The sequence below is a fragment of the Bolinopsis microptera genome, chromosome 10 (assembly GCF_026151205.1).
Source record: "Bolinopsis microptera isolate Bmic1 chromosome 10, MBARI_Bmic_1.0, whole genome shotgun sequence".
In the NCBI taxonomy this organism is placed as follows: Eukaryota; Metazoa; Ctenophora; class Tentaculata; order Lobata; family Bolinopsidae; genus Bolinopsis; species Bolinopsis microptera.
The window spans coordinates 4,777,762-4,803,632 of record NC_087081.1 but is presented as its reverse complement, the minus strand read 5'-3'; the positions used below and the strand labels follow the sequence as shown (position 1 = coordinate 4,803,632).

General features: G+C 40.1%; 1 protein-coding gene across 2 annotated transcripts; it reads right to left on the bottom strand.

Annotated features, from left to right (window-relative positions):
- Window positions 1-2,338: 2,338 nt before the first annotated feature.
- LOC134822309 (arfaptin-2-like) lies at window positions 2,339-25,871 on the bottom strand. 2 transcript variants are annotated; one of them, XM_063833289.1, is made up of 12 exons: window positions 25,825-25,871; window positions 24,910-24,962; window positions 24,407-24,532; window positions 19,201-19,358; window positions 8,586-8,714; window positions 8,239-8,364; window positions 7,802-7,895; window positions 7,479-7,554; window positions 7,221-7,329; window positions 6,933-7,016; window positions 4,435-4,518; window positions 2,339-4,241 (listed from the first exon to the last, which is right to left on the bottom strand). In XM_063833289.1, exons 2-12 carry the CDS (start codon window positions 24,947-24,949, stop codon window positions 4,155-4,157), a joined length of 1,113 nt encoding a protein of 370 aa, XP_063689359.1. In that variant the 5' UTR covers window positions 24,950-24,962; window positions 25,825-25,871; the 3' UTR covers window positions 2,339-4,154. The 2 variants fall into 2 exon arrangements, with proteins under 2 accessions (XP_063689359.1, XP_063689358.1); XM_063833288.1 differs by lacking the exon at window positions 24,910-24,962.

The window sequence follows — 25,871 nt, the reverse complement described above, 5'->3', positions numbered from 1 at the left end:
ATTATTTTCTCCACTGGAAATATAAGATTTATATAATTATAAGAGAGAATAATCCGTGGTTTAGAGCGGATAAGCAACCCATTCCCTTTGCTAAATACTCATACCAGTCGCCATGATAAAATCAAATTAAGAGCATTGAATGATATTCTTTATTTCCAAGAAAAATGTATACCACAGCGCGAATACGGAACCAGGTGCATCAAAGACACCCATCTCTCCCTCTCTCTGCTGTGTCTATATAACAGGGTTGTATAATACTATAACTACTTATACTACGGTAGGATAGTAGGAGATACACCAGCATCACTTGGAAATTACTACAAGAAATGACCAGGCCACTACGAAGGCGGCCGGGGAATATCCAATATGTATCACGACAACTTGATTGAAACCCAGCTCTCCTTTCTACGCTGGTGGACTGATTGATAAGAATCATGACCACTTTCCGAAAGATTTATCAGGTACTAGTAAAGTTATTAAAATTTAAAGAGCGTGATTAATGTTAATTGTTTTAGGTCCTGTGCAGGCTAATTTTACCTTTTGGATTTAATGAATTTGGTATGACTTGGTGCCAGGATATATCGCAAAATAAAGACTTTTCTTGAGTCATCGTAAAATACAAAATAACATTGTAGGCTGCTAGTTTGTACACAGTACACGTTGTATACCTCGCTTCGCACGCGAAAAGGGGTCGCAACGTGTGTCAACTGCTAGTATTGACACAAACTAAAGACACGACTTTTCTTCAGTCATCGTAAAATAGAAAATATTATTAGACTAAGCTCGTACTGTAAAATTATCCTGCAAGTATCTAACCATAGATCTGGATACTGATGAGAAGTTGGTTTTTGTTAGACACGTGACATCACGTGACGTCACGTGACATCGATAAACCGATCCAACTTCCAATCAAAATCACTGTCACATGTAAAAACGAATATTGTTCACCTCCCTCCAGTATATCTAATATACAAATATAATATATCCATTAATCTAAAACCTTTACTAAAAGTAAACCACGCAGACTATCTGACGTCCAAGCCCAGCTCTCTGTTAATGCCATTATGATCTACATGTGTAAAAAGTTAAAGTTAAAGCTAAACAATACAATTTAGAGCACTTAGGTATTTATAGTAGCAACTTAACAACTCCACGTAAAAACACACCCTTTTCAGGTGAACAAACAAAACTACTATTTCAGGGACACTAGTCACTACAACTGAAGCTGCTGTTTTGTTACGATTGTAAGTATAACAATACAGGCAACTGCAGACGTGTAACTAGACGTGATAATGATATTTAACAGTCAGGGCCGGAAGACGAAGGCTAGAAGCCACCTTCAGATAGCTGTCAGCTGTGTATCTGTAAGGGTGGATGGGGTTTTCCGGCACCTGCACCCTTAGTCTCACTCTTACAATTTCACCTGTGAAGATAGTGATAACAGATGCTAGTCTTTACCAGCATTGTAGCTTAACAATGGAGGTATAATTGTTCACGTCATTGTTTGACTACTCTTATTATATATGGGTTGTATAGTATATACTATGTAGGAGTATATAGGAGGGTATCACGGAGGAGGGTGGTATTATTCCTCAGGGTATTTACCCGCTTCTGTTTGAATAACGGTTTTTCATTTTGGGTGAGGGCCAGGGTAACCTTATATTTATCGAATTAATGTCCAATTTTGGAGCAAAGTACACAATATCACACCTCTATCAGTGTTTGGTCGATGTGACAAACAATTATGCGGGGTGCAACAACTGGGGGTATAAAAAGCCACAAGGGGGGCTCCACAAAATGTTTGGACGGTACCAAAATAAGAACCATGAGGCGAAAAATTTTAACTTCACGAGTTAGGCAAGCATGATGCAATAGTCTTCGTCGTCTCGTAGAGTACGTAGATAATTTTTGCTAATAAAGTAATAACAATATTAAAGTAATAACTGTGGACGAAAACAGTGTTCACCTTCCCGGTCCACGCTAACTAAGTAAACGAGACCTATATTTACAGCTTTAACGTTGTGAGAATAGCCGTGAGATGAAACGAAGGATGACCAAATAGTAATACTCAAATGCCGCGTAGCTAACTAATTGTAAATGACAACCCTTCTACAACCATGGCTCCATTTCGCTATACTTTTCTAGTGTTCTATGACGACAATGTTCTCTTATATTCTCTGATTTGATTTGAAAAGATCATTGTAGGGCAATATGGCTGGCCAGCCACGAGATATTCAGAACAAAAGAAAACAAATTTGTCATGTGGTGATATGAAATATAAAATTCGGGTCCTATATCCATAATATAAACACACTTACATTTTTGCTCAAACCGAATATTATTAGTTAAAATTTAGTTGAGACACCACATCACAAAACCCGCACATAATTACAAAATATTCCTGGAAAAATTCAAAAAATGTAAGCAACATAACTTTTTAATATCCTTAAACTTCCAATAAAGTAATGCTACAAATTGCATAATGTTCGCACCCCAATCTAGATCTAGAAACGTTCCATTAAATCGCTTATATTAAAGGGGAATCATATAATTAATTACTTGAACCTTGGATTAGTCCACAAGTTAATCCGGCAAGAGATATTATTGTTCCTTAAAAACGCCTTAATATCGATATACTCCTAGGACCACAAATCTGTCGTCTCACATTTTCAGGTTCTGCAAAAACCAACCAACTCTATTTGTGGCTGAGAAGCGGAATGCAAATGATTAAGGGCTGATTTATTACATAGAACATACACTGAAATGTGAATGGATTCTGTGACAAATGAGCACGAATGCACTACCATAGCACCATACATTCAGCCCAAGTAAGGCTATCGAGTATTCGTGATTCTGCATTTGAAAAGCCGTGAAAACGAAATCTGACATAATCTCAGTTGGTTTGATTTTATTCAGCAAAAAAACGCTGAAAATGCAATGTCTACCCTTTATTAGCACAAGTCGTCACTTTCAGCAGACAAAGAAATCAAATTAACGGATTACTTTCACGTGGAGGAATATGTGATCATTCTTCGTAGACACTAGACAATCTACCAATATATTTAGACATTGTGGAATGTGGGTGAACCGGCACCTTCAATCTAACATAAATTAGACTCCACAACTCAAATCTAACTTCAACATAAATGAATGATTAAACTCCAAAACTGTGTGATCTACGTTTTTTCAACTTTAATTTGAAGACTACTGATCTACTTTCTAAATATAGCTTCAAAAGTTTTTACTTATTGACATGCATAATGCGCAACATGCAGTAATATTATGGAAAAAAAGCAAGAACAGAACTGATACATTAAATGAATATTGGTGAATATGCTCTCATCGTGTTAAAAAACTCAAGCTTTGATACATAATAAGCGATATGAAATACCTTTTAGGCTTAAACGACTCAGCATTTATCCTTAAAAATCACTTTTAAGCCTAAAAATGCGAATAAAAGAGGATTGATTTGATTTTCATCATAAAATTCCATTGTGACGAGAGGAAAATGTATTGACTTCAAAATTGTTCATTTTAAAGAACTCCATGTCCGGCCCTGGGTGAAACACATCCTTGTCTGTGGATCAGTCCGCGGACTAGTGCATAGATCGGCCGAGCTTCTTGGATACTGCTAACAATTATGTAGATAAACCACCGTATCCTGGCATATCAAACCACACCCAAACGAGAACATGCACCGACTCAAATTCAAACTGTAGAAATAAACCACATCCTTCAATTTTCTGTCAGCGTATGTCGAGAACAGTGATACTAAATCTTAAATTAAGCACTTATGTTATAAATCCGTCTTATGGTATAATCACACCGACACATATAATTTAATACTTAAATATGAGACGATGTTATTTTAACGGTTATTTTGTCGGTATTCGGCCGGGTTTAGTAATTGATTAGGGATTATAAGCCAATCTTCTAAATTATCCAATATTTTCAATGATGTTCAGTTTATAAAATGCACTACGGTCTAAACCATCAAACAATTCCTGAATGACTGTTCATCTTTCCATCACGAGCTAACGACGAATGTTCATGAAATACTTGTTGAGAATGAATTCTAAAATCTTAAGAATACAAAATGTCTGAAATACACACAAATCTTGTCCAGTGGGTCCACAAGGCCCGATATGATAATATTATTCGTTCCGAGCTAAAAATGAATTGGTTGTGGCGTCACCATCTTCAGAACTTTTCTTCGTTTTTATGTGGTATTCTGCTAAAACCTGCAGTGAAATGAGAGTTGTTGAAATTGCTATTGAAGTTGTATCAAATCATTTTCCTTGAAATGAAACAAAGCAAACGGTTTTCATTAATTATGCTCATCCTTGACGTCAAGTCCCTTAGGTAACGACATTGCATTTATAAGCTTTATTTTGCACTATCAAATGTCAAGAGTATAGGATCTTTATTTCTAACCTCGCTAAGCTTGTCTCCATTTCCACTGAAGTAAGCGATAACTGCGGAGTTGAACATTTCCAGTTGTGTTTTCATCACCATCGACTGAAATTGAAGTATTATATTTTAGTACTTAAAATTAATAGTTACCCAATAAATACCCAGTCAAAAGACGCATTAAACACTTTACAATCAATTGTAATAATCTCAATAAATGTGTGGGTGTGCCAGGTGATGTGTGTGTGTGTGTGTGTGTGTGTGTGTGTGTGTGTGTGTGTGTGTGTGTGTGTGTGTGTATGTGTGTGTGTGTGTGTGTGGGTGTGCCAGGTGATGTGTGTGTGTGTGTGTGTGTGTGTGTGTGTGTGTGTGTGTGTGTGTGTGTGTGTGTGTGTGTGTGTGTGTGTGTGTGTGTGTGTGTGTGTGTGTGTGTGTGTGTGTATGTGTATGTGTGTGTATGTGTGTGTATATGTGTATGTGGGAAATTTCCGGCCGACTTAATCAAGAAAATGGTAAGAGTTATGGGACTGGTTTTTTCGGTATTGTTTCGACAAAACTATGACGAAGCCAATAATATACTTTTAAAAGCACATTGCATACTTTCGCATTTCAATTGCGATTTACTTAGGACGCCCGCCAAAATTGTAAATTTTCAGTCCGGGTGTGTCCGAATTTTCAAAACCACCCCCCTACCCCGGACGTCCGGATTTCCAGCTACTTTTGTAAATAAAATTCAAAAAGTTGAAATAAAATTCAAGGAGTTGAAATAAATGAGACTTTTTCGTTAATTCTGCCAAAATTTCCGGATTTTCAGTCCCCCCCCTCCCTTTTTGCCGGACGTCCTAAGTACCTTACAAGACATATTTATGTGGATCATAATTCTGGGGATCGGAATTCTTTTTCTTTTGATTGGTCGGCGTCGACTGTAAGCCTTCCTTGCGGTGGCTTTCGCAACGCGTCCCCATTCTCCAACTCCTGCTGCTGGAGAGAGAGACTCCCAAATTATATACCATAAATATATTATACATAGATATCGACAACAGACTCCGAGAGTCTTGAAGTGCTGTTACCACCGCCCCTGGTGCAACCCCTTACGGGTTAACGATGGGGAGACAGGGACTTCCAGGGACGGTCAGTGCCTAGAAAAACTGCAAGATGTCCTATTTGTATTAGTGGTTAATGGGATCCTCGAAAAGATCCTCCTTTAGTAGTCTATTGGTTGCCTCGATAAATTTTATAACCGTACTAATTCTAGCTGATACTATGTCTTCCCAGGTTAGAAAAATATTACCGAAAATTCTTAGCCTAATGGTCATGTATCCTATACAGTGACACATGAAGTGTTCCGAGGTTTCTTCCTCTTCTGGACAGTGTTCACAACGGGGGGATGTGAAATTGTTTGCCTTGTATTGGAAGTAGGCTAGGGGGCTATGTCCTGTGAAGAGCCAGGTTAGCCATCTTTGATGGCTAACCTGGGGGGGATTATGGGGGAACGAAAATATGGGGATTTTTTTCAGAAATCCCCAAATTTCGTACCCCAAATTAAATTGTCGCATTTTCACGCTAAATTATTTCAGAGAAATCAAAATCAGTTTTTGATGGAATTTTTAAAAATTGCATGTCTTCCTTATTCTATTTTGTACTTAATGTTTTTCTAGTGTGAAACTAGTCGTTGTTATAGAAGTCTTTATAAAATTATATGTGAGATAATTTTGAATCTGACGCACGTTTTTCACGGAACACTGAAAAACCAGTATTTTCTATTCAGTAATTTTTATACTAAGTAACTTTCTATTTACCTGAGAAATGCGTATCCTTGTCTCACAAAACACGTAAAACAACTTATTTGACAAATTCACCTCAAATAAGCCCTATTAAAGCCAATTACATAAAAATTAATGTGTGGGATTTTGAAATGGCGGCCGCAATTTTGGTAGTACGAAAATATGGGGATTTTTTTCCAAAAATCCCCAAATTTCGTACCATATAAATATGTCTCGTAAGGTAGATGGCACCATAGGCACAGGATACACTAGAAGTGACGTGCGTTCAATATTTCCGTACATGAGCGCGTAGGTGGCCGTTTGGTAAGATATTCGATCGCGCAGCACAGCGCATATAATTGCGCGGCGCGCGCGTGACATCGACATATAACTACTTAAATTGTGTGTTATCTAGCTTTAATTAATTAGACGACTGCGCGTTACGTCTAAACATTCAAATACTTGCGGAGGTAATAGTTCATACTTCCTAGGCTACGTAACACAAGTGCGATTTAGAACATTCAAATTCTGACAGCTGACTTTAAGGTGTAATCAAAATATAAAAATAAAATCAAGAGTCGGAAGACGACGTGGAAAAGCGTGTACATTTTTTGGAAAAGCAGAAAAAGGAATAGGAACAAGAGACTCTCAAGGTAAATTAACAATTTCGTTCAACCGAAAACACGATCAAACTTCGAAGGCTCCTCAATATGTAATAATAATTTATATAATAACCGTAGCCCTAAAAATTATAATTACCCTGTTTTCCCCCAAAAGATCCAGTTTTGTGTTCGTGTCCCGTTTCAGTTTCTCCCACTTTTGTTTTCTGTTTTCAAAAATGACCTGTTGAAAAATAAATAAAGTTAATATTTCCACCAATCATATCGTTGTGACGTGTATAACCACGTGACCAATTTTATATCAGGTTGCAGCAAAGGATAACTACGATATAAGCTTTTAACTGTCAACCTTCGTACAACTGAATGGCAGAGGTGAATAAAAACATATATATCTAAGAGTCTGTAATTGAAAGAGTCATAAACAAACCTGTAATTCTAAAAGCCTATTCTTATTTGCTTCAGTTTGGGGCGCATTTTGTAGAGTAACTATATCGTTACGATATGCGTCATATTCAATACGTGAGTTTTCGTAGTTTCTGAAGAAAGAAATAGCACATTATATTTGAGACACCCTATGAGTTATGAGTCGATAATAGGTTTCAAAAAGTACTCTAAACTTGTTGACTGTAAATATGATCGAATAATAATTATCGATTGATAAACTAATTAATTAATTATCACATACTTGATGGTGAGAAAAGTGTCTTGAATAGTGACGTTAACCAAGGTGTTGAGCGAGTCTACGAACGTTTTAATAGCACCTGCAACACATATCTTATGTTAAATGAAGTTATTATTATAGACTTATTATAGATTGTAGACTTATTACAGACTAATTATAGACTAATTTCTAGAGAAACTCATAAGATCTCTATACAGATTACAGATACGTGCTATTTTATAAAATCAATCATTAATGTTTGTCATCGAAGCTAGTTTGGAGATCAAGATAAACTAAGTAGAGAAATTAAAAGATGGTTCAGAAAAGCAGTCAGCAATATGTCATACCCAGCAATCCCTCTCCGTTTTTCTCTAAAATAGAGTGAGTTGTGGCACTTGCTTGTAGCTGGTCTTGAAGGTCAGGTGCGTGAGATATCAGCGTCTAAGACAATGTAATGCTTTAAGATTCTGGATCAATTGAGAAAAGTAGTAGATTCTAGAATCTAGATTATCTTTATAAAGTATTGGTCAGCATATTCATAATGGCAGAATTTCATTCATTCCATACTCGTTCTTATTTAAATTATAAAACCACCTGGTGCATATTTTACATTTACACATTTTACATATTTACATTTTCAACTCTATAATTTAAAAATTATATTATTTGTGTGATGCATGTTAATCTGCAGCTTTACTCATCTCAACAAGACATGACATCAGGTTAAGAAACAGAAGTTATTAAATATATAATTAACTAACGAGTTAATGAGTTAATGACCAACCTGGAACTGAGCCCGGATATTGTGATGAGTGGTGAGCAGCGCCTCGAATCTGGCGAACATTACCCGTGCTTCCCTTAACATATTACCATACTGTACTTTAGATAACCTTAACTCTTCTATCCTGTCCTGGGGTAGAAGGTTGGTGAGAATGCTTCGCTTGATTTTCTTAAAAGTGCACACCGCGAATTTTGCAACTTTGGCTAAAATAGTAATAGGGCGTGATACAGAAACATTGTCGCATCGTGGGTCTGATTAGATCAAGTGGGTTGACTTGAGATTTGTTGTTTTTGGGTTATGGTTATCAAATAGTTACAATTCTATGCGAGTGATATATAATAAGGACTTACTTCTAAATCCTTGTCCACGGTTTTAGTGGAATGCCCAAACTTTTCACTGACAAGCTGTTTGGTAAACTTGTAATTCTGAACAGTCCACTTCTTGATTTGCTCAAGTTTGGGTTGCTCCATTGACAGGCACTGCAAACAAATATACCATTAAAAACATAGCGTTAATACTACATAGTCATGTGATCAGGAACATGTGATCAGGAACATGTGATCAGGAACATGTGATCAGGAACATGTGATCATGTGATTGTCTGTGCCAATGTAAAATGTTGCAAAGCAATTATTCACTGTCGCTACTTTTTATTGTTCCTTGTCACAAGAAATATGTTGTAGTATATATACAGGATACATGACATAAAGAATTTGGTTTAACTTGTTTGTACGAAAAGCATCAATATAGTCACTAATGTATACAGTATGTAGTTACATAATGTAGTAGTAGTAGTCAAGTAATAGTTAAGCAGTATAGTAGGTGCTATTTTCAACCTGTTTTAAACTTCGCCCAGATACAAGTTTAGCGGCGGTATGTTTGTCTGTTTGTTTGTCTGTTTGTTTGTCAGTCGATGTGTTCACTGGGTCCGGTAATTGTAACGCTACTTCTTCATTGTACTGTAAGTATAATTATAGTAGTTATGTTTCATTGTTATGTTGCAATGTGTCAAGTCCGCTTGATAATATTTTAACATATACTTTAAAGTTTAAGTAGAGTTGGCCGCTGCAATGTAAATATATATTTAATATATTGAATATTATATTATATTTAATATATTGAATATTACATTATATTTAATATATTGAATATTACATCATATTTAATATATTAAATATTACATTATATTTAACATATTGTAATTAGATTGTTATGGAAACTAAGTTATTCACGTCATGGCAAACAGAGTGTAACTTATAATTATAGTACCCTCTTGTAAAATGTAGCTGTTCAATATGTACTTCAAAATAATACGGTATCCAAACGGTTATCTTAGTTTTTATCTTTTACCTTACCTATCTTGAGCCTCGAAAACAAGAAGTGACCGTAGATTGAAATGAACGATAACTCAACAATCCACGTTCAAAAATGTAATAAAATTCCGACGGTACTATTCACCACATAAAAAGCGTGTAACTATAACTACAGGGAAGAAGGGAGGCGATACAAACACGAAACACCATTATACTACAACAACCGTCAACCACAGCTGTTAAACAACATGTAACCTCGGCACACGTACACACGTACACACGTACACACGTACACGCTCCTGTATAACACAACTGCTAAAGTAAGGGTTCATTGCACTCTACCACCTCATTTCACACATATTGTTGCGTTATTTGGAGGTGTAGCTAGACAGTATCCCACAGTATGTGGAGACTGCATAACTTTATAAACTACAATGGTATACGTTGTTCTATTTCGAAATCATATCCTGTCCAAACCCAGGCTAGGATGCACTACATGAAGAAGCAGGGTGAGAATCCCTGCCACGTTTTTTGGTCAGTTTCGCCGGGGCTCATGTCTTTCCTCGAGGGAGCATTAGTGTCTACAGAAAAACTAACAAATCCTAGCGAAGTCCAATCCGAACCACATCTTCCATCAGAGGTGGTGCTGGGTCAGCTGGTTACTGAACGGATTGGCCTGGAGAAAGGCATAGTCCTGGTATTCTCAAGTTAACCATAGCTCAGGGGGTCAGGCGCTGTTCCCTCACGGCTGGTTCTTGGAGCCAACACCCTCAGCCCCACAGAAGTGGGAGCACTGTCGGTGGTGACTCACCCAGATAACGGACAGTGTCTCTCCTTCTTTCTTCTTGGACTTGCATTGTTGCTGGTGAGTCAGCTGGCATCAGTGTATCATACTTTCATATTCATGTTCTCTTCCCCACTTCTCCTACACCTCACTTTACTACTCACTCATTCACTCACATGCCGCCTTAGGGCCGCTACCAGTTAGAGGGGATCTAACAATCAGACAAACTGCCAGCCTTAGGGCCGCTACCAGTTAGAGGGGATCTAACAATCAGACAAACTGCCAGCTATTGGAGATATAGCACTTAGATTATTTCCAGCAAACGTAAATTAGCAATAATTACGTGAACAAAGAAATTGCCAAATTGCGACAAAAAAAGGGTCTACTCAAAATACAAATTTCGTATGTAAATTCGTGAGTCAGCACTTTAGTATAGCGCGGAAATTGAGCCGCGCATGGCAAAGACAAATAAATAACACAAAAACAACAAAGGAAATGGGAGAATTACATCATAGGCTCAGGCATGCCTGGTAGGTTCCTGTCAGCCCACTAGAATGACAGGGGGCAGCCTGTTCTATCGAGTACCCGGGAGAACATCCAGACATGGGTGGTGTTCTCCCGTGAACGAGCATTATGACAGTTTCCCTAACGGGAAACGTCGCTCACCAGGCTTTATCCTCTGGAGGGGCGGGATCACTAGCCCATGCCAAGTGACCCAAACCTACTGACACCTACAACCAGAGGAACCCCAATAGACGTTAGTCACTAACTGACGGACGTAGCCTCCCAATAGGGAGGTAAAGTGGGTGCCCCAACATAAAAAAAAAAAAAAAACTACATGAAGAATTCGTTCAAGCATTAATAAGCAATAAGATGCTTTTTCATAAGTGCTTTGGACACATTTGTGCTTTGGACACAATTGCAAACAAATATTCGTTACGATTTCAACTTTTTATTGGCATCCTTGATATAAAATGTAGGAATAAACATTACCACTGATAGAACACTGCCAGCACGTTTGAGTTAAATATTGATATTTTATAAAAATATTTACAGGAGCAAAAGAAGCCCTGTGTAAGTATAAGTCGCGCCTTCAATTGAAGTTATGGACAATCGAATGAATACCTTCATTTGTCCTTCCACCAGCAATTGTGTATTAAGATACACACAATATACATTAATACACAAGCTTTAGTGAGTATACATTTCACGTGTTTTGTATAGTTGAGCAATAGATGAAAGTGTCAATAATAAAGAGCATTACAAAATAAAGAGCATTACAATTAGCGCTTGTTCTATTGTTCCCCTCAAATGTACAAATTATTGTGTACATATGGTGCAATGTGTACATTACATTTAACAATTATACACTCTGCAATTTCAACCTACTATTATGTATTCCTCGCTGTGAGTTATTAATAGATCATGGAGTCATTTACCCTACTGACTGTCCAAAAAGCAGGGAAATGCAGATTAAAACCCAATAAACCCAATAAGTAAAAACAAAAGGTTGCAAAACATCTACACAGTACACACCTTTTCATCGACACTATAAATATATCCTTTAAGTTTACTCAACAAACTGAGATTTTCCGTTTTTTGGGTGTTACGAAATACGAAACCAAGCGATAAACTAATGCAACTAAGCTAATCTAGACTTACAAAGAATCTAGACTTATATACGTTAATTTACAGAGGAGATTTAGAAGACAAACTGTATATTATATAAGATATACTGCGTGATTACAGATATCATGCATGTTATACCGTCATACAATTCCCGCAACGAGTAGCTGTAAAATTGTGCGCTGTACAAGGAATATATTATATCTAATGTACTATTTAAAGTACTATTTACATTGTATTTAATGTATGTATATTGTATAGTGAAATACACACGTATATGTGAAACGTGATTCAGTGAAATTTGGAACCAGCCTAAATACCATAGCGATGATACTGTAGTTATATAATCAAGAGGCTTACTTATATCGGTCATGACTTTAGGGGCTAACTTGTTAAAATTTAGATTTGTTAAGAGTTGAACTGTAGCGGGGAGCCATTAGCTGAGAGTTTACTAAAGAACTACAAACCTTGCATATATTTCTGGCCAGTAGTTTAATATTATCATAATATCGTGATTAAACTCAGAATATTGAATAACATTATTTCCTATTAATAGAGAAAAGTTAGTACTCGAGAGGATATTATTGAGTACATTGACAGGTATAGGATTGCTTGCGGAGATGTGATGTGTAGATATTTGTTGACTATTCCAACACGTGTATCCCTGCACTCGTAGTTTGTTGAGGGCGTTGACACGGACAATTACAGAGTCGAGTACCAATCAAAGGACAATGTTTGAAGTTATTTGGCCCAGTTATCTGGGTATCAGCTGAGAAAAATGTCGATTGTCACGTAGTAAGAATCGCTCAATATACACGAGAGTCGATTGCGCTATGTATTTAATTAGCTGATTATAATGTTGGGTATAGAGTATAGATCCCTTGTCTATATTTAGCGGCCAGTGCAAGTTTGCATATGTACAGTACATTGTACCGTGTATAGTGTATATTATATTATGTATATTATGTCATAAAGTACGGAACAAATTCTCACTCATTATTTCTGGGAGAAAGCTGACTTTAGTTAATTTTGTAAACTATTCTAGGGATCAGCTTGAAACTTATCCTTAACTAGATATTTAAGGGGCATAGGGCGGTAATTAGAAATACTATCAAAAATTAAATGCTCGAAGAATGACAAATGGGAAGGGAAGCCTACATTTTATTAAAATCTGTATCTGGGGCCTGATTTTGCAGACTGTGAGCTTCATACATAATCAAAACAATTTCAAATAATTTTCGAAATTTTTGTCGACTTACCATTCCACAGCTTTGTTTTTCCGGTACATTCTCAATGCTATTCGGATCTCGTTCTAACTCTATCTCCTCCTCCTGCAGGCCCCCCTCTACATTTGCATCTCCTGTCCTCCCAAATATTTTATCGAAAATCCCTTCCCGTTTCTCTAGTTGAGGCGATGCACAGCTACTATCTATATTTAGCGAGGCATTAGATTCGTTGTAGGGAGGAGGAGGGATGGGAGAAGAGGGAAGATCAGGAGCTGAACCAGAAATTGGAGAAGAGGGAGGGGAGATATAGGACGAGGAGGAGGTGATTTAGTCGGGGTGGTTGGTATCGGGGAGGATGGTGTTGGGGGTGTTATAGAGTTTGTAGGAGAAGAAGGTCGAGTAGACACAACAGAGTTAGACGGAGATGAGGGTCTAGGTGGAGGTACTATATTTGTTGGGGGTGATGTACTAACTGGGTAAGCTCGGAGAGTCAGCCTACGTTTCTCCCTGGGAGGGCTTACTGGGGTGTAAAATGGTTCTTTTAGATCCTTGATAGCCTCATCTATCACCTCATCTACTGATTCTAGTTTACAAGGTGAGAACTCTGCTTCAGAGCCCTCTTTAGATAGCGTTTCCTCGTAACTTTCCATTAGTTTCTAGTGAGAGCGAGGACCGCTTTTTGCGTAGTGGTGGTGACAAAGGTGTGGAGGAAGCGCCGGGGTTTTCTATTACGGTTCCTAGAACAGGTTCCATGGTCATAGTGAGGGCTGCCTTCTTTTACTCCTCTCATACAGATTAGTTCCTAACCCGGTCTCTTCTAGTGAGGTTTAATTTTTCAACAAGAGCTAATGAAATAATTTAACTGATTTACAAGGACAAGTGACAAAAAGTTTAATAGTTGGTGACGAAGTGAGAGTGACAAGTGACAAAGCTAGATTTACAAAAACTAGAGTTCATATTTTGCATGATTTTCTAGACAGCACAAGATCAAAGATTTTAGTTGCAGGTCAACTTTACAAATCAAAAATGAAACAAAAATAATAAATTGGCAAAGCTAGATGATATGACTCGTAAAGCATCCGGCAACGCACAATAAGTACTGCATTTCCAATCTTGATTGTGTAGCATGCACGCTGCATTTTAGCTTTTTAGTACATAAAATGCTCGTATTATGCAACTAGGCGCACTAGCAACACTGAATACAAAACAACATCTGCATAACATCTGAAGTATCAAAATCAACGTTCAAATTATAATATCCGCAGCTAGGATCTAGAGACCTAGAAAACAGCAAGAACGAGTTTCACAAAGCAACAGTATTATTATAGAGTAAACTGATTCTCAACAATCTTTATAATATAATGTATTAGAAAGCACGTGTATATCACGTGACTGAAAACATTGTAACAATAAAAAATAAAGTTGGACCTGGTAAGCAAGTTGGGGCTAAGAAGTAATCAGTAGGGAGCTGGTCTGTAATAGAAATGGTAAATATCTTTAGAGTAAGCTGGTGTCATGATAACGTAGAGTCTAGCGCTTTACCATGATTGGAATCCAACCATGGAAAAGCGCTAGACTCTACGTTATCGTGACATACTTGGGACGGTGCCACAAGGCTCAAAATCAAGAAGGTTATCAAAGGAACAGTTTGGCAAATTAATCCAAAGGCCAAGGATGTGAAAGTAAAAACAAGTGGTAATGAACATGAACATGAGCCTTAAGACTTAGTTAGGAGACCGCAGTAACGCCGAGTTGGTTGACTAATGAAAGAGATCACGCGAAACTATGATTCTTAAAGGAAGAAGGGAACTAAATTTAATAAAGATGGGATTAAACCATTTTGGCAGGTAGGGAGGGTCATTATGCTGCTTTTGCACAATACACTTAAACGGTATTACAATCACGATTGTAACAGCTGCGTTCTGCATAACCCAAAAAACTCAAAATGAACTTTATACATAAGAAAGTAAATGGGCTTTGGGCAAACATCAGCTTCACTTATCAGTGAAACAGCAGGAAACAGGTGAAGTTTGCAATTATCGAGGTTAATACTGTAAATCTAATCAGATCAGATTCCTAAACCCCAGGTCATTTATCTGGATCTAGGTATCAAAATAATTGTGAATTATGGGGACTTTCTGTGTACCTTATTCTCGTAATCACAAATTATGAATTGAGATGCCACACAAATTCAATAAGTCATTTTGAAAATGAAAGCAACGAGTACCTGACCATGGTCATTAGAAACGCCCCTAAAAGTTCGTTTTTTGACAAAATATTTAAAACTTCTGTAATTACATTTCTGTTTTAGTTACGCATTTGATTTTTAGTATGCGTATAGAAAATCGACACGGCTTTAAAATGAGATGTTCGGCGACCTCGTAGCTCAATCACTAGACTCAGTAAGAGTGATTGAACTGCGAGGGACAATTGCAGCTAAAGAATTAGCCTCATCACTTTTCAAAAAGAATTTTCTCATGTTACGTCCATGATATCCAAGTTGCAAATATAATCCATAGTGATTATACTTGATAGTTGATCGAGATCTAAACTTTAAATATTCGAGGTGAGCTAACCACCTTTTGAAAGGGTGAAATGAGGCTTACAAGACGTATACTTTTGTGTATACGTTCGGGCAGGTTCGGTATTGTGATTATCTAATGTGTCAACAATAAAGATTGATTCATCCTCTTCAAGCTCAACATTTCAGAAATTGCCGAGTCTACTTCTGTAAAATGTAAAATGACTTGTTAGCCTCAATTTGCCCTCGACTAAATGCTTCAATAATTTTATTAATCGAAACTCAATTAGTTGAACTATAGACATGTGAAATATCATATGCCTATCTTAAAAGTTCTTCCTGAATAATCCTGTGGCAAACTTCTAAAGTTAAATTGGGAAAAACGTGGTCCATCTCGTGCGAACTTTCCTAATGACCAGGGTCTGCTTCACAAATTTAAGAAGTTATTTTGAAAGCAACGAGTAAGGTACATGAAAATACAGCTATTGAATATGTTCCTTCACGGCTGTACATCGCTACATGAAATTCTTGCGATTTATCACGTCCTTTGTGCCATCCTCCTAATATTGAGATTATGTTTCTTATGCTCATAATGCATAATTTTCTACAGATTCTAAATAACTGTTTTCGTGTGCACTACAAAGTACAAATCTGTGTAAATCTGAGGATTATTGCACAATTCAAATGACGCAGTTACTCTCAATTACAATAAAGTTGATCAAAATAGAAATATTACAAAAAAAGCTACAAACTAATGACACCAAAACAAGAAAGAAACAGGGGAGAAACAAGGAAGAAACAGGGGAGTAACAAGGGAGAGACAAGGAAGAGACAAGGAAGAAACAGGGGAGAAACAAGGGCCAGGGAGAAACAAGGAAGAAACAAGGAAGAAACAAGGAAGAAACAAGGAAGAAACAGGCGAGAAACAAGGAAGAAACAAGGAAGAAACAAGGAAGAAACAAGAAAAAAACAGGGGAGAAACAAGGAAGAAACAAGGAAGAAACAAGGGAGAAACTACGAATAACGGACGTGACTTATCTGTTCAAAATCCCGCAACAACAGATAAGCTACGATGACAGGAATAAAGATCCTACAGTGAACAGTCCACAATGCCACCTAGTCCTCACACGCCTCGTGTATATTCACTGAGCTATATTAAGTTGTTCCCTTAATTTAATCTTACCTAATGTTATATTTCTGTAGATCATTGAATAGTTAAGTTACCAGACCAACAAAAAATGCAATAATTATATAACAAAAACATTCCTGTTGTGCATCATTAGCTGGAAAGAAAGACTGAAATATATTTTGAAAACAGATTTTGCTTGACACAACTAATCAAAGATTGAAAACAGACTAAGTATCGTGATGAACAACATCAAGTTAATGATACTCGGCATACTCCAAACAAAAGAAACACACAATATTATTCTGCAACACACTCACACACACACTGCAAAGATACACAGGAAGAACCTATTCCTCATCATTATCCGAAGAATGTAAACTATTAAGGTGATCAATCGAGTTAACAATGTTCCGGGAACTGATCCAGGGATATGAGAAAAGCCCGCTACACGAACAACACGCGATAATACCCGCAAATTGAAGTAATTGAAGTAAGGGCCGAGAGGGCACCGAGGGCACTTTGTTGGTGAACTAGTTTGTCATTGCCGTGTCCCGATATTATCTACATTGTTGTGTTGTGTTGGAAAAGTAATGTAATATTGGTAAAATTAAGTGTAAATTCAATGATATTAGGTAAGGTTGCAGTGGGTAAGGACATATCACGTATTTTGTTGGCGAAGGACAAAGGTCGAAATGTTTATTCCGGCGCAGCTGTGTCTCCATATTTGAGGATCAATGATCGGAAATATTCGGCAATGTTTTACGAAAACTAACTTAGTTATGTAATTAACTGGTTACTTAAACTGTAAAAACAATGTGAATTTATTGAAATAAACCATTCCACAAATGAAACATTCATTAAGCAGTTGTATTAATTCATCCAACAGTCAAGTTGCTTGAACAAATAATTAACATTGAATCTATTCTATGCGGCTAATGAACAATATCCGGATAGGAACAATCGCACAAACATTCAAACATTCAAACGTTAACCTTGACTCTGTTACAAAGACTCTGTAACATATTTGCCCCTTACTGTTCCGAAAATAACCAAAGCTGAAGGTAAATATTCGATGCACTATTTACACACAACGAAAGATTGATAGATCAAGTTAACAGTTACGATATTATTGATAAATCAGTCAGAGGGGTGGGGTACTCTCACGACTAAGGGATTTAGGCCCTGTAATCTGTATAATATGGTAATCAAGGTTGAAAGCGAGGCTGCAAGTCTACGTATTAACGTTAACGATTGATCCTAAATTTGATTTAACGAAGTAAATTCTTTAATTATGAACCGGCATATTGAATATTGATGCTGCGGGGGAATATTTAGAAAACATACACTGACATACACAAACATACACTGAACAGCTGCAGTGATTTTAAGCGACGGCAAGAATGGTAACATTTATAAAAAGATCAGAAAGTTAGTTTGAAGCACCCAAGACCATGTCAAGAAATAGCCATCCTTAACTGAAAAAATGCAAAGTTACCCCCAATACTGGCGAAACGACCAACCACGGCCCAGAAAACCTGTAGAAGCCTGGCCCCAAATAGCTACACGAGCTGTCTCATTATATTAAATAATTGTTCAATTACGGACACTAGTTTAAGTTAATAACAGGACATTATGTCCATTTAAAAAGTGACAAATTAAGTAGATTCAATGGACAAGGAAGGTTTCTCAACTGATCAGATGAAAGGTTCTTGACAAGAACAAGGAATGATGTTGAATATTTTGACGTTTGAAACATTATCTTAACTTACCAGTTCTTTACTTGGCAGTTTGTCGTAAATCATACAAACAAGACAGTCTCGTCTGGATGATAATGGAACGAAATAATGGATTTCCCTGTCACATCAACAATCTTAGTTTAATCTTACCGAAAGTTATGTTTTTAAGTTACACTGAGAAAAACGAATTGACAAACTCATGAAATTAAAGCGGTAAAATACGATACGTAAGAACTTATTTAATAATGTTATATCAATGACACACTGCAGATACAGAGTTAGTAATAATTTTTTCTTACACGGGGAGGTGTTTCATGATTTACGTGACCAGACTCACCAGAATATAATTAAACGGTAAGAAATAACATTACAAATTGCAATAGCCTCTAGGGAGGGTGAAATATCTGGAAATTAGTTGATCCGATTACTTTTATCCTTGGTGTTTGGTCTTTGCTCCAAAGGTTTACTGGCGCGGTATGGGATAGTCAGTATAGGTACTAGTTAGTAAATGTAATATGATGTGATTATCGGGGACGTTAATTAAAACGATTATAGTCAGTTGTACGGAAGTAACATTTTTGTTTCAGATTATATTATATATTTTGTTTCTTTTAACATATTTTAACTAACCGGTTGGCCAGTGTTTTCAGTAACCATACCACCACCACCACCACTCGGCATGTAACCATCCTCAGTAGTGTTACCATAGTTACCACTTGGAGCATCTCCGTATGTGGGGGCGTTACCATAGTTACCACTAGGGTTGCCGTAACTGGGTACTGTGGGGGCTGAAAATAAGTTATTTAAAAAATAGTTATTATTTTAGTTCTGAAACGTTTAATAACTTTTTATTTAAACACCCATGAATATTCCAGAAGTACCAAGGTCAATATTAATAATATATTACTTTGAGTAGCAACAATCAGATTTACAATGTACATAATTTTGTTTTCCATACTAAGTCACGCTTCAATATATCGTTTTGCGGTATGTTTTTATTGCCGAAGCGTATTATATTTATAAATATGTACTTGGATTTATTTATTACCCTTATTATAGGGGGGGGGGGGGGGGTGACATGTCTCCAATGTCTCCAATGTCTTTTGTCTTTTTTGAAAAGATAGGGTGCAGAGACATGTCCTGGAGACATTGGAGACATTGGAGACACAGCTTTTGGAGACATTGGAGACATTGGAGACATTGGGGACATTGGAGACATTGGAGACAAAGCTTTTGGAGACATTGGAGACATTGGAGACACTGGAGACGTAGATGTATGATTGGAGAAGGAGGAGGATCTAGGAGGAGGATGACCCAGGAGGAGGACTCAGGAGGAGAAGGAGGAGGATGAGGACTCATGAAGAGGACTGAGGAGGACTGAGAAGGAGGAGGACTGAGGAGTACTGAGGAGGATGGCGAGGAAGAGGACTGAGGAGGAGGAGTAGGACTGAGGAGGAGAAGGAGGAGGACCTAGAAGGAGGACCCAGAAGGAGGACTCAGGAGGAGGAGAACTCAGGAAAAGAACTGAGAAGGAGGAGGACTCAGGAGTACTGAAGAGGATGACTGAGGAGGAGGAGGAGGAGGAGAAGGACTGAGGAGGAGAAGGAGAAGGTGGAGGAACTAGGAGGAGGATGAACCAGGAGGAGGACTCAGGAGGAAGAGGAGGAGGACTCAGGAGGAGGACTTAGGAGGAATGAGAAGGAGGAGGACTGAGGAGAACTGAGGAGGAGGAGGAGGACTGAATAGGAGGAGGGGGACTGGGGAGGACTGAGGAGGAGGAGGACTGACGAGAAGGATGAGGAGGAGGACTGAGGAGGATGGCTGAGGAGGATGACTGAGAGGGAGGAGGAGGAGGACTGAGGAGGAGGAGGAGAAGGACTGAGGAGGAGAAGGAGGAGGACCTAGGAGGAGGAGGACCCAGGAGGAGGACTCAGGAGGAGGACTCAGGAGAAGGACTCAGGAAAACTGAGGAGTGAATAGGAGGAGGAGGGGGAGGACCTAGGAGGAGGAGGACCCAGAAGGAGGACTGAGGAGGAGGAGGAGGAGGAGAACTCAGGAAGAGGACTGAGGAGGACTGAGAAGGAGGAGGACTGAGAAGGAGGAGGACTGAGGAGTACTGAAGAGGATGACTGAGGAGGAGGAGGAGGAGAAGGACTGAGGAGGAGAAGGAGAAGGTGGAGGAACTAGGAGGAGGATGAACCAGGAGGAGGACTCAGGAGGAAGAGGGGGAGGACTCAGGAGGAGGACTTAGGAGGAATGAGAAGGAGGAGGACTGAGGAGAACTGAGGAGGAGGAGGAGGACTGAATAGGAGGAGGAGGGGGACTGGGGAGGACTGAGGAGGAGGAGGACTGACGAGAAGGATGGGGAGGAGGACTGAGGACTGAGGAGGAAGAGGAGGATGAAGAGGAGGAAGAGGACCCAGGAGGAGAAGGACTGAAGAGGAGGATGAGGATGAGGACTGAGGAAAAGGAGAAGGACTGAGGTGGACTGAGGAGGATGGCTGAGGAGGATGACTGAGGGGGAGGAGGAGGACTGAGGAGGAGGAGGAGAAGGACTGAGGAGGAGGAGGAGGACCTAGGAGGAGGAGGACCCAGGAGGAGGACTCAGGAGGAGGACTCAGGAGGAGGAGGAGGACTCAGGAGGAAGACTCAGGAAAACTGAGGAGGAGGAGGAGGAGTGAATGGGAGGAGGAGGGGGACTGGGGAGGACTGAGGAAGAGGAGGACTAAGGAGAAGGATGAGGAGGAGGACTCAGGAGGAGGATGAGGACTGAGGAGGAGGACTGAGGAGTACTGATGAGGATGGCTGAGGAGGACGGCTGAGGAGGATGGCTGAGGAGGATGACTGAGGAGGATGACTGAGAGGGAGGAGGAGGAGGAGGAGGAGAAGGACTGAGGAGGAGGAGGAGGAGGAGAAGGAGGAGGACCTAGGAGGAGGAGGACTCAGGAAGAGGAGGACTCAGGAGGAGGACTCAGGAAGAGGACTCAGGAGGAGGCCTGAGAAGGAGGAGGACTGAGGAGAACTGAGGAGGAGGAGGATGAGGACTGAATAGGAGGAGGGGGACTGGGGGAGGACTGAGGAGGAGGGGGACTTGGGGAGGACTGAGGAGGAAGAGGAAGACTGACGAGAAAGATGAGGAGGAGGACTGAGGAGGAGGACTGATGATTGAGGAGGAAGAGGAGGAGGATGAAGAGGAGTAGGAGGACTCAGGAGGAGGAGGACTCAGGAGGAGGAGGACTGAAGAGGACGATGAGGATGAGGACTGAGGAGGAGGAGGAGGACTGAGGAGGATGGCTGAGGAGGATGACTGAGAGGGAGGAGGAGGAGGACTGAGGAGGAGGAGGAGAAGGACTGAGGAGGAGAAGGAGGAGGACCTAGGAGGAGGAGGACCCAGGAGGAGGACTCAGGAGGACTCAGGAGAAGGACTCAGGAAAACTGAGGAGTGAATAGGAGGAGAAGGGGGAGGACCTAGGAGGAGGAGGACCCAGAAGGAGGACTGAGGAGGAGGAGGAGGAGGAGAACTCAGGAAGAGGACTGAGGAGGACTGAGAAGGAGGAGGACTGAGAAGGAGGAGGACTGAGGAGTACTGAAGAGGATAACTGAGGAGGAGGAGGAGGAGAAGGACTGAGGAGGAGAAGGAGAAGGTGGAGGAACTAGGAGGAGGATGAACCAGGAGGAGGACTCAGGAGGAAGAGGGGGAGGACTCAGGAGGAGGACTTAGGAGGAATGAGAAGGAGGAGGACTGAGGAGAACTGAGGAGGAGGAGGAGGACTGAATAGGAGGAGGAGGGGGACTGGGGAGGACTGAGGAGGAGGAGGACTGACGAGAAGGATGGGGAGGAGGACTGAGGACTGAGGAGGAAGAGGAGGATGAAGAGGAGGAGGAGGACCCAGGAGGAGAAGGACTGAAGAGGAGGATGAGGATGAGGACTGAGGAAAAGGAGAAGGACTGAGGTGGACTGAGGAGGATGGCTGAGGAGGATGACTGAGGGGGAGGAGGAGGACTGAGGAGGAGGAGGAGAAGGACTGAGGAGGAGGAGGAGGAACTAGGAGGAGGAGGACCCAGGAGGAGGACTCAGGAGGAGGACTCAGGAGGAGGAGGAGGACTCAGGAGGAAGACTCAGGAAAACTGAGGAGGAGGAGGAGGAGTGAATGGGAGGAGGAGGGGGACTGGGGAGGACTGAGGAAGAGGAGGACTAAGGAGAAGGATGAGGAGGAGGACTCAGGAGGAGGATGAGGACTGAGGAGGAGGACTGAGGAGTACTGATGAGGATGGCTGAGGAGGACGGCTGAGGAGGATGGCTGAGGAGGATGACTGAGGAGGATGACTGAGAGGGAGGAGGAGGAGGAGGAGGAGAAGGACTGAGGAGGAGGAGGAGGAGGAGAAGGAGGAGGACCTAGGAGGAGGAGGACTCAGGAAGAGGAGGACTCAGGAGGAGGACTCAGGAAGAGGACTCAGGAGGAGGACTGAGAAGGAGGAGGACTGAGGAGAACTGAGGAGGAGGAGGATGAGGACTGAATAGGAGGAGGGGGACTGGGGGAGGACTGAGGAGGAGGGGGACTTGGGGAGGACTGAGGAGGAGGAGGAAGACTGACGAGAAAGATGAGGAGGAGGACTGAGGAGGAGGACTGATGATTGAGGAGGAAGAGGAGGAGGATGAAGAGGAGTAGGAGGACTCAGGAGGAGGAGGACTCAGGAGGAGGAGGAGAACGACTGAGGAGGAAGAGGAGGAGGAGGAGGAGGAGAAGGAGGAGGACCTAGGAGGAGGAGGACTCAGGAAGAGGAGGACTCAGGAGGAGGACTCAGGAAGAGGACTCAGGAGGAGGACTGAGAAGGAGGAGGACTGAGGAGAACTGAGGAGGAGGAGGATGAGGACTGAATAGGAGGAGGGGGACTGGGGGAGGACTGAGGAGGAGGGGGACTTGGGGAGGACTGAGGAGGAGGAGGAAGACTGACGAGAAAGATGAGAAGGAGGACTGAGGAGGAGGACTGATGATTGAGGAGGAAGAGGAGGAGGACGAAGAGGAGTAGGAGGACTCAGGAGGAGGAGGACTCAGGAGGAGGAGGAGAACGACTGAGGAGGAAGAGTAGGAGGAGGAGGAGGAGGAGGAGGAGGAGGAGGAGGAGGAGGAGGAGGAGGAGGAGGAGGAGGAGGCTGTGTCTCCAATGTCTCCAAAAGCTGTGTCTCTAATGTCCCCAATGTCCCAAATGTCCCCAATGTCTCCAATGTCTCCAAAAGCTGTGTCTCCAATGTCTCCAAAAGCTGTGTCTCTAATGTCCCCAATGTCCCAAATGTCCCAAATGTCTCCAATGTCTCCAAAAGCTGTGTCTCCAATGTCTCTAATGTCTCCAATGTCTCCAATGTCTTTGTCTTTTTCGAAAAGATAAGGTGCGGGAGACATTGGAGACATGTCACCCCCCCCCCATTATATTATATGTATTAACACTTCAACATACCCGTATCATACCTCAATATTGTAACTGAAAATAACAACATCTCAAAAAACACTAAGGTTGCCAGGGTATGCTCACTGTCAGTAACATGATCACAATATCACAGATTAATTGATTAAATCTGTAGCAGAAAGTGAAGTTTCTTCACGAGTTAAAATAACCCGCCAATTCTCGGGGAGTTGCATAATTATAAGCAACTCCTGCACTGGAATATTATTATTCCCGAGTTTTGTAAATAGAGAACTTTAACACACAGTAACATACTTAGTTCAGAACTCTTAATCAGAATCCTTAAAGTAACCTACTCTATTTGACCAGTAAATAACCAATTAACAACCAATTAATAACCAATTAATGACCAGTAAAACTACCCGGTACTAACCGGTGAATGGCTGGGTGTTATCGTAGGTCCTTGTGCTGGGTTCATCCTCATCAAAAGTCACGTACTTCTGAGCCGGGGCGGTGGGAGCTACCATCTGATCCGTTCCGTTCTTCATTGGACTACCGTCTGAATTATTAGAAATTTAATCTAAAGTATTAGATAATTTATAAATATCGTTGATCTCTAGTTTAAATATGTATTTTAATTAATGATCATTGATCAGTTTACAATCAGTGAACAGTTTTGAATTTCAAACGAACAAACTTGAATCGTAATTGCAATTGTGTGATCCAGCTAAAATCTGTTTTCAACAGTAAAATTGTAAAAATGTCGACAATTTTACGAACAAATACTTCACAACGATAAATGTTAATTTATCAATTAACCAATTAATCGTTCAAATAATCATGAGTCTCAAACCGTTTATTATATCCACTAGCTCATTAAATTTCGTGTTTTCAATAAATAACGAAGGATTGATTTACGTGGTCGGATTTTCATACCATTTTCTATTTGTGAGAAGACATCATGTAAACTGTCCATGTCAGTTAGTGAACTGTAAAATGAACAATGTAAACTAGAAAATGTTGTTCATGTATTATTCATTGTATCAATTTAAACTATGCGATGTATGATGAATGTATAATGAAGCGAGGAAATGTATACAATGTAAAATGAATGTGTATTTTCGGACTGCACGTATATATAAATAAATACACAAATATTAGGTGCCATTTTTCAGAATAGCACCGTTAAAATTAGACAGCTCATTCCCGGCATTTGGCGTGATTTTCCGAAATCTATTAAAAATCTCCTCTAGGCCTGCAACTTACAGAGGAAAGAAGGGCGGCAATACACGCAACAGTACAATTAAAACCAACCTGAAACAGGTGTGGTCAGTATGGCACTGTTGATGTTGCCCCACTGAGAGCAATCATCATACCTTAAACTGTGTTCCCGCATAATACGGCTCAGAATTTATGTCGTAAAATAGGGATTTTTTAAACTGTTCCGGTCTGTTCCGGATCTAGTAAAGAAACAGCGATCTGGTCGGCAGCTAACGAAAACAAGAGGATATACAACACAAAGTGTACACAATGTAAATGAATGAAAAGTGTGTGTCTTCACATGGCACGTAGATAATTCAACTCACAAGCAAGCTGCAAGAGTTTTACAATATGAGCAGTGGAATGATAACATGAAACGTGATACTGAGTATTATAAGTAGTGAATTTAACAGTTTTTTGGAGATGGAAATTAGTTTTTGTTAGGACTCGTGACTGCTGTTAACCACTCGCTGATCCGCAACGATCCATTAAATTTGGAAATTGTTGACACCCTCTAAAAACATTTATGCTTTCTTTGCACCAGTAATTAATGAGCTATCAAGTTATAAGTATATAATTAGTTTCACTTACCAAGGTTAAGATCTACAAAAGAACCCATCGAAGAAGGCATCTAACCT

What these genes read in the sequence shown, in the direction of transcription:
- LOC134822309 (XM_063833289.1), bottom strand. Translation starts at nt 24,949, where the DNA reads ATGGACAGTTTACATGATGTCTTCTCACAAATAGAAAATG. An exon ending in ATATCCGGGCTCAGTTCCAG is followed by an intron (nt 7,896 to 8,238) that starts GTTGGTCATTAA and finishes ACATTGTCTTAG; the next exon opens with ACGCTGATATCTCACGCACC. An exon ending in ATCTTTTGGGGGAAAACAGG is followed by an intron (nt 4,519 to 6,932) that starts GTAATTATAATT and finishes CTTCAATTTCAG; the next exon opens with TCGATGGTGATGAAAACACA.